Raw genomic sequence first — 9444 nt, forward strand, 5'->3', positions numbered from 1 at the left:
TCAGGGGCACGTGGCGGCCGAGAGGTGCCGGCGGAGATGCTCGATGAAGTCCGCTTGGGACTGCGGCAGGACGCGGTTAATGACAGACGTGGGGATCCAGCCCTTTGGGAGAGAAAACACCACCCCCCCCGAATTTGGTCCCGCTGGGTCAAAGAGAGTTGGGGCACCCAGCCCCACGGGGAGGAGGGCGCGTTTGCACGCAGGGGATGCGCACCCCTTGCTGTCCCACCCCAAGCGAACGCGGTGGCACTTGCCTTCAGGTCCATGCTGAGGAGCCAGGTGAAGCGGGTACGGTCGGGGTCCCCCGCCAGCGGCTGCAGGACGATGCAGCTCAGCCGGGACTCGGCCCTGCGGTGGGGCAAGGGCGCAGGCAGTGAGGGTCTGACACGGGGGAGTGGGAAAAGCAGGGTAAGGAGATCCCAGAGCAAACGCAACAGGTAGCTCTCGGCGTGCCTCCCTTGCCGTACCCGCTGCAAACGTTCGTGGCTGCAGCCGTGGTGTCCCCCCACGCAGGGACACGATACCGCGTGACGGTCACTTTTTTTGGTGAGGGGGGGCTTTACCTGATGCACCCTTCCTGCAAGGGCAGCGGCTCGACGTGGGTGGTGGTGCCCACCAGGTAGACGGCCGTCTCCCTCCTCCCGCGGTGCCGCACGCTGACGAAGTCCCGCTGGCCCACCAGGTTGCCCGGACTGGGAGCGGTGACTTCGTGCGTCACCAGCGTGTCCGTCCCGACGCGCTGCAGGACCTACCAGAGCAAGGAAGGTCCCGGGGATTAAGTCCCTCCTGGGGACATCCCTGCCACCCCCTTACTCCTGCCCTGGGGGACATTAAGGCACCTTGAGGACAGCAACGTGGGGTAGTGGCAGGAGCAGGACCATCAGCAAGATAGGGGCTTGGGGCTGGCACCTGGTGATAATTAAATCCCCATCCCCTGCAGGCTATTAAGGGGGAAAGTGGGTGATTTTTGCAGCCTTTGTTATCTGGGGTGGGTGTCTCTCTGTCTCTATGCTATTCCTTTTTCTGAAGGGACAAGGAAGTGGTAGCAATAAATAAGCAGGGGCTGGGTAGCATCTGAGCCAGCCCAGGTGAGTAAGGGGAGGCTGTCGGAGGCTGGCAGCTTGCTCAGGGATACACTGTGATTTGGGAGCTGTGAAATAAGGCAACTACTCAAAAGAAGCCCAAGACAACACATAAGCTTGCTGGGGGTGCCCCCGCAGCGTGATATATTTGGTTTTGCCTCTTTTTTTTGAGCTGTCTGATTCCCCTGAAGGACATCTCCTGTGACATTAAAGTCTGAGCAACATCGGAGTCCCCCAGTGCGGAAAAACCTCTGTGAACCGGCACCGTGCAGAAAAGAGAGCTTGGAAACAACACGTTTCTCAGTGCCACACCAGTAAAGCACATCTTCTCTCCCTGGGGTGATATCCTGCTTTTGCAGGAGTGTGGAATTAGCTCTAATCCTTCAGCGATCTTTAAAACCTCGATAAATATGATTTTTTTGGATGCTAGCAACCCCGGCGATGCAAAGTCTCGGACCGTCTGCCCGTGATGGCATCCTTTGCCGCCTGTGGTGCATCCCTCCCCACCTTACCTTCACCTGGCTGAGGGTCGGGTTCCACTGGGGCATTTGCTCGATCCTCTCGAACAGCTCCCGGTGTAGCCGTGCCACTGGCACGGCCAGGACCACCTCTGCCCGAAACACCTTGCCCAGCCCAGGGAGGGCAGCGCTGGACACGGTGGCCCCGGCATCCTGGGAGAGCAGACAGCCTGCATCAACCCCAAATGCCCCGAGAGGCATCGGCTACACGCTGAAATGCTTTGCTAATAAATCATCCCAGTCCTCTTTTTATCACTGCTTGGTTTACAGGCAAAAGCTGTTATATCTAAATCATGACACTATGATTGCTTTTTTTTTTTTAAGCTCCTTTCTAGCTAAATTAAACAATTCAGCAAACAGCTTAATGAACAAGCACCGTAAATAACAATAAAGTCGCAATCTGTTGGGTTTTTCTGCCGAAATGCTCCTGGCTTTCCTTGGGAACAGGATTATCTGAGTTTCCCCTTCCAAACCTTTTCCTGCTGTCTATTTACTTTGCAGATTTGCTTGCGAATGTGCTTAAGGAAGGCTTGCTTGGAAACCCTCTTTGCCGTGCACGCTTTTGCACGGCACGTCTCCTGCGCCCGCGGCTTCCCTTCAAGCAGGAGGAATAAGAGAAGCAAATCTCCCCTTCCCAGACTCATTTCTCCTCCCGAGAGCTTTTCTGGCATGAAGCAGCAAAGGCAAGAGGTGGCCGGGTTTTACCAGCATCGTTTCTGCCTGCCAGCTGGTGTGCTGCTGCAGGATGCTCAGCGCTCGCTGCAGGGCTGTTTCTCCCTGGGTGATGTAGGAGAGGTCCATGCTGGAGAACCGGCTGGGGCTGATGTCTCCGTCAGACTCTGGGCACGTGGCTGAAGGAACAAGGCAGAGCAACGTGAAAATCCACCCCCCCCCCGGCTTCGCCTGTGCACGTGGCTGCACGTATAGAAGTGCAAACGGAGCTGGAGCAGAGGGTTTTGCTGACCCAAAGTCTCGGCTCTTACACCTTCATTTCCACCACGCAGCTGGTGCCCTCTTGGGCTGGGGGAATGGCTTGGTGTAGAAAACCTTGCTGTCAGGAGCATCCCTGGCATTCATTCGCTGTGTCTGGGCTGGCTGCTTGGAAAGCTTTTTGAATTTGCTTTCCAAATCAATTCCCGGTTACACTGTGGTACAAATTGCACGTTGCTTGGGTATTATTAACATTGCATAGGCAGCCTTTGGACCGAGCCACGCTTCAAAAAAAACCCAGATGAATTTGCCAATTTTCAAGTCTTTAGGTAAGTGGTGGAACTAGAGACACAGCAGACATGCAACAAAACACTTTTAAGTGCCTGTAACCTCTGCTAAAAGCTTTGCCTGCCTGTATGGTGAGCCAGTGCAATTTGCCTTCCCAGAATCTCAGGGTCTCCCTGCTAACCCAGTTTGCCAGCAGTACGGGGAATGCTTTTAAGCTATCAGAGAGCTGGAAACCAGCCCAGCAATGAGAAGACAGTTAACTCTGTCCCTCCAAATATGGTCAAATCGTATGGAGAGGGGTGCGTTTTAATACGCATCCCTCCATCATGCATTGCAAGGGGGTTGTGAGCAGGGCTAGGAAATGCCCAAGCGCCTGGGCTGAGCTTACCTGTCTCCTTCCCCATCAGCCTCTGAATATAACGAGGAATTTTGGAAGGCAGGCGACGGGAGCCTTTTACCACCAGCCCTCTCACGTCCTTCTGTACTGCCGCAACGGCTGTTATCTTCAAGCCTAGGGGAGAGACGGGCAGGCTTTGGTGAGCACGGAGCGTGCAAGGAAGATGCCGTGGTGCTCCACGTCTCTGCTAGAAGTTCATTTGCAGCTGAGACCGAGACTACCCTATGCGTGATACAACGCTGGAGGAAAATAGGCGCATAGATGCGACATTTCCAAGGGAGCACCTCCCAAGGGGATGCCCATCAGAAGCAGACTTAGCATCTCTTTTCTGCCTGTTTTTCCCAAGGCTGGGGGCTGCGGAGGGGGAAGGCGAGCGGTGCTTACCGGGCAGGCGGCGGAGGTGGTCGTGGGCGATGCCGCAGCACAGCTTGACGGTGGCCCGCAGCATGGCGTGGGAGCGGGGCTGCCTCCGGGAGCACGCCGCATCCCGGCGCGTCTTTATAGCCGGCCCGAAGGCCGGCACCTGATGATAGGACCACGCTGCCAGATAGCAGCTGGGAAGAAGGAGTACTCAAGGACAAGGCAAGCGAGAGGAGGGGCCGGAGGGAAAGGCCACGCTTCCCTCTGAATGAGCAGTCCCTGCCTTTCCTCCTGCCCTGGGCAGGCGGCTGTGAATGGACGTGTCCCCGGACACGGCTGAGATGGATGGGGCGCGTTAGTGGTCCCCAGTGTCACTCGATCGAGGACTGCGGCGGCAAACAAGCTGGCAAAGGCAACCAGGGCACTTGCATGGGGGGAAGGATGGGGTGGGAGTTGAGAGCAACGTGGCTTTGCTCTCGGGGAGCGTGGAAGCTGCTGTTAAAGCCGTGGTTGTAGAAAATGGTGCTTCTTCCTATGGAAACTCCATAGAAATTGTGGTGGCAGTTGCTGCTGTTGTAACTCCTCAAGTAACTCCTTATTTTCCTCTTTTCTACTTTACTCCCTCCTAATTGTCCCCTGCAGACCTCTTGCTCAGGGTGATGGTGGGATCACTACATCTTTTGGCATGAAGTTATTCAGTCCTTCCCCTTGTGTTTTTAATTGCCCCTCTTAAAAGGTTAAACATAAAACCTACTAGGTCACTCCCTAACATACAGCCAGATTGTATTCCTCTGGCCCTTTGCAATACCTGCTTTTTCAAGTGCTTTGAAAACCCTGCTTGATTTTTACGTGGAAAGGCTTTTCCACCTGTATGTGCCTAAGGGGTTGGATGCCTTTGTTTCACTTAGCATCACTATGGCTCGCTTTACCTTCAGTCTCTGAGACTGCAACAGCCAAAATACTTGGGCAAGGAGGCCAGGAGGGCTTTTTGGCTTCAAAAAGGGTAGGAGGGACTTCAAGGCTTGCAATCTGGTGTGGTTGTGGCAAGCAGATCTCTTGCTGGGAGGGGAACAGTCCTTCCGTGCGCCCGTGCAAGCGCTGCAGGCAGCTGCCTGCGGACCCCTGTTCCCTGGAAGCTCTGGGGCTGTCACAGCCATGATGGAGGCAGTCTGGTGAATCTATACAGTATCGCATGTTGATTTAATACGTGTATTATTAGGAGCGGAGCAGCAAGAGAGATGCCTGTGGATGGCTTTTGGGCATGGCAGAATAACTGCAGCGGAGGGTAATTGAGTAAGTGGGAAAAACAGCAGTAGGAAACGACTGTTTTCAGCCAAAGCTGATGGAGTTAATTACGCTTATTTGCTCTTTCTGACTCATAGTGCTGGGTCCCTCCTGGTGAGCGCTCACGCCAAGGAGCAACCCCTCACCGATGGGGTGACCCTTGCAGCCTGCCCGGCATCCCGGCAGCTGAGGAAGGCAGCAGCCCCTGCCCATGCGGGGAGATGGGCCAGAGCAGGGGCTTGTCCCTGTGTCACCCTTCACTACCTTGTCCCACACGGGAGCTGGGGGCTCCGGCTGTCCCTCCAAACATCTGCGCTGCTAGTATCTTGTTTCCTATAGCAAGCATCGCATCCCTTCGATACTCCCACTATTGACAGGGATGGAGTGGGTGGAACAGTCTCCTAGGAAAACTTCAGCTTTTTTCCCATGGGTTTTGGCCCTGCTGTGCCAGAGAGATTTATCCCAGCCCTGGGGACTTGTTGGCTCAGCTCAGGCAGTTCCCAGGCTCCCTGCCTGATTCACCAGCCCCGGCCCTGAGCTTTGTCCCCTGGCTTTTCCTGCAGGGCTAACCTTATGGCACAGCCGCTGTGGCTTGCACAGCTGTGTCCCGTTGCAGCTTCACAGCTTTCTCCCTCCATTCCTGATTGCTGGGCAGGTTATAACAGCAACCCCCTGCCAGCTGCTGCTTTTTGGATGCTCCGCTTTTGCAGTGTGCTCCAGGGTGACTTCATATGTAGTGGTACCCAGATAAGTGCTTGTGTCCGTGTCCCATGCTTGCAGGAAAGCCTTGCAGATATGCCTGTGTGATGTGCATGGCCCAAAGCAGCCGCAAGCTTTGCAGCAGCGGCTTGGGAGGTGCACTGTAGCCCAATTGCAGCTCTGTGGGAGATTTGCCATTGCCAGAGCTCTCTGTTCAGCGCTGGGATTTACGCTGCTGCTTTGGTGAGTTGCAAATTGCTTTTTCTGGATTTTTTCATGGGGTCTGGGGAGTCACTGGGACCCAGCAGTTAGGAATTGCAATACTTTTTCAGCAAGCTGCCTAGGGAGGACAGAGCAGTAGCTGATAAGAGATCTGCCCCAGCGCTTTAAACCTGCACCTCCGCTAGCTCCCAGAGCGAGCCGGTCCCTGCCAACAGTCTATCCTCTCACACACATTCCCCTCACTTTTGTGCACACTTTCTCATGTTAGTTTTGTCTCTGCAGAAAGCTGTAATAGACAGGCAGATAATGTTTTATCTCCCCATTGGGTGAGCGGTGTCCATATGCTCTCCTGAGGGCTGTACGAGATGTCCTGGGAATAAAGTGACTTACAGGGGAAAAGAAAATATCAAAAATTGCCTGTGATGGCAAGACCAGAGGCCAGGAGAGGATGGCATTGCCAAACGAGACCCCAGCTCAGAGCGGTGAGGGGCTGCCGTGGGTCAGCCCTGGTCCGTTGCCTGCTGATGCAAAGGTCCCACGACCTTGGGTGCTGGTTGCAGGACACCCGTGGGTGCAGGGTGCCGTGGCCCCAGCTCCTGCGTGGCTGCAGCGGAGCGGTTTTGGCCTGACATCTCCACCAGCTTTGGCTGCAGCCACTGGAGGTCACTGCTGATCTGCAGCTCCACATGCAAAGCCACTTTTGGAGAGGCGGGTAGGAGCCCTGCTCCCAGGTGTTGGCTCTGGGCTGCTTTGCCTCTAACCCCCTGCAAAATCCCTGGGAGCTGGGTGGCTGCTGGCACGTAGGACCTCCACTAGAAATAAGATTTGGCACCTCCAACCCTCCCCGGTTATCCCTGTCCCCTGCTCCTGGATGCAAGGACTCTTTGGGGACCCACCATTTCCAATTGCCTGGTCCAGTGTAGGACCTCCTGGGAGGGATGCTGGCTTGGGGAGCATCCTACACCTCCTGAGCAAACCGCACTGCCAAATGTGAAATGCAAGGCCTGTAACCCGCACTTCGGGAGGCAAAGGCAGAATTTCAGCAGCTAATTCTTCCCTCGTTGTTCTCGTCAAATAGTCTGTAATGAAGTTAGCTAGTAGGAATAATGTCCATTTTAAGGAAGATGCTTTTATTCATTTCACCTCTTCTTGATCTGGCCAGGGCCCTTTCTGCCCCCTTTGACCAAGGTGGCTCGGTGTCCCGTGTGGTGCTGCACCCCAGCTCTGTGGGTGCGATACAGACAGCATTGGGCGTTTGGAGCTGAAAAGTCCCTTCTAGGAGGGTTTTGGAGCCATTGCCAAAGAAATGGGTGGAACCACATTTCCAGTTCCAGTCCCAGCTATAGCACCTGGCCCCTCTGGCAGGACAAGTATTGTCCTTCAGAACCAGAAGTTCAACCGATTTAGGGTAATGCTGTTGCTCAGCACTTAAGTAAAACCTGAACTAAAATCTTTTGGGGTTTTCACACCCCCTGAACACTGATGTTGCCTTGTTTACAGGTAGTGAGCAAACTTCACTTATTTGTTTAGGGCAAAACTGATCTGCTATCTGTTGTAAGAGCTCACCCATCAGGAATATTATCCTCTCCCCACCCCAAGGGGTAAGGGTGGAATTTACTGATTCAGCCTGTGCAATGCAAACCTCAGCTGAATGACAAATCTGACTCTCTAAAGGATATTTAGAGAAGGAGAAGGGGGAAAGAGAGCAATGGAAAAGGTCCTAAAAGGCAGGTGGGTGCCTCCTGGCTTTGGCTGAGGAGCAAACACTGAGGCTGAGAGGTTTTGGGTCCAAACAGTCCTTCCCAAACACCTGGCAGACCAGCGTGGTTTTGGATGGGGATTAAGGCTTGTGCAGGTCCATAGGTGGTCACAGGGGTGGTGCATGCCAGCAGAGGTTATAGCAACTCATCAGTGTGTAAAACATAGTCTGAGTCAGCCCAAATCCTGACTGTGAGGCAAGAGGAGTGGGAAATAATGGGATGCTCCTGGTGAAAGGGTGATAGATGGAGAGCAAGTGGGACTCGGAGCTGCTATCAGCAGCTCAGCAGAAAGCTGAGCAATGCAGCAAGGGCGATACGGGCTCCCTCCTCCCACGGTCATGCAGGGATCCTCCTGTTCAGACCCGAGGGCAAGTCCCAGGGCAATTACTCTTCATGTCCTTGAGTCCTGCTCTGAGTGAGACTGCTCTGTAATCAGCAGAGCCTTGATGCAGGGGAAGCCCTGATTTTAAGCAAAGTCTTGGATGGCCTCCAATACCTTTGCAGAATTTGGCAGGAGAGGATAAGGCAGCGTCTTTGGCCCCATGGGAACCCTCTTGCAGGGCTGCTGTCATCCCTAAACAGTGCTCTGGGGGTTTCTAGGAGCAGAGGTAGCCCTCTTGTCCCCATCTTGCAGCCCTGATGGGGCATTTAGCTACGCGTCTCTGGGGCACCCTAAATATGGACCTAGAAAGCAGGTCCCTGGGGACCTTTGGCCATGCTGTTCTTGCTGGAAATGCCTGTGCTGTGGGAGCTGCTTTCTGCCTCTCTCTTCTTCCCAGTTGTGTGTCCAGAAAAGTTAAGAGTCAAATCGAGAAAATATAAAAATGCATGCCATTTATTTCTGTACATAACCAAAGCGCTCGTAATTAGCATCTCCAGACGGAAACCCAGACAAGTTTCCTCCCCCCAAACGAGGAGGCTCAGTGCTACGTTGTCAGGCTCATAAAAAAAAAAAAAAAAAAATTCTCCATGTCCCTCTTCTTTCCTAAAAAGCAGGTTTTTAATACAAAAAAAGGGCTAAAAATATTTCAAAGGCACATTCTTATCAGGAAGGAATGAAGAAATACTGCTTTTTTCCTTGTGAGCCTCCCTCCAGCGCTGGAGAGGTGCTTGGTGGTTGTGGCTGATAACAATCCAACTTGAGAGGAGAATGCAAAACAGAATAACAATATTTACTTGAAGCTAATTGTAATTTTCACAAATGGTCACCAAAAAAGCCCAAATATCAGCAGAAAAGGGAAGCTTCTGTATCTCTTTGTTGCTGGAACGCTGCCTTCCAGCATGTAGGGTTGAGGTGATCCTATCTCCATCTGCTGCCTCGATTAAAAGAGAAGAGGAACTGCTGTTCAGGTGATAAGAGGGGGCAGAGGCTTCTCCATTAATATGTAAACTTTGGATCAAGAAGGAAGACTTTGGATCAAAAAGAGGCTCTAAGCAGAAGTCACCTCTCAATAGATGGGTTTTGAATCTGCATGCATCAGCAAAAGGCACATCTAGTATGTGCTGGCTTCTATAAAGAGGAGGAGGAGGATGGGATGGACATGTGATCCCACTAAACTTTTCCAGTTTGGGTTGAATAATGTCCACCCTGAAGGATGTATATCTGAAGTAACAGCTTTGTAACGTTTGTCTAAGCTCTTGTGATAGGTTCTCAAATCCAGGAAGGACCACATCAGCCAAAAATGATCTCCTGCCCTCCATGGCAACCAGCATCTGTATTTGCCCTATAGGATTGACTGAACCACCAATAACTCATTAAAAAGTCATACCCAAAGGACGGAGATCTTTCCAAACACCTTGGCACCTTGTGCCCACAGTTTGAAATAATCTGTTTCGCCAGTTGAGCATTCCTGACTTCAGATCCAGCTCTGCGTGCCACCCCTGTTAAAATAGTAGTTTCTCTA

General features: G+C 53.0%; 1 protein-coding gene across 1 annotated transcript; it reads right to left on the reverse strand.

Moving 5' to 3' along the window:
* Nucleotides 1-5037, reverse strand: LOC104839624 (steroidogenic acute regulatory protein, mitochondrial-like). Its single transcript, XM_010580005.1, has 8 exons — nucleotides 5006-5037; nucleotides 3600-3769; nucleotides 3207-3329; nucleotides 2306-2451; nucleotides 1595-1753; nucleotides 564-748; nucleotides 255-348; nucleotides 1-102 (listed from the first exon to the last, which is right to left on the reverse strand). The coding sequence occupies exons 1-8, from the start codon at nucleotides 5035-5037 to the stop codon at nucleotides 1-3; spliced, it is 1011 nt and encodes a 336-aa protein (XP_010578307.1).
* Nucleotides 5038-9444: the final 4407 nt, after the last annotated feature.

The sequence above is a fragment of the Haliaeetus leucocephalus genome, unplaced genomic scaffold (genome assembly GCF_000737465.1).
Source record: "Haliaeetus leucocephalus isolate CR32 unplaced genomic scaffold, Haliaeetus_leucocephalus-4.0 Scaffold687, whole genome shotgun sequence".
NCBI lineage: Eukaryota > Metazoa > Chordata > Aves > Accipitriformes > Accipitridae > Haliaeetus > Haliaeetus leucocephalus.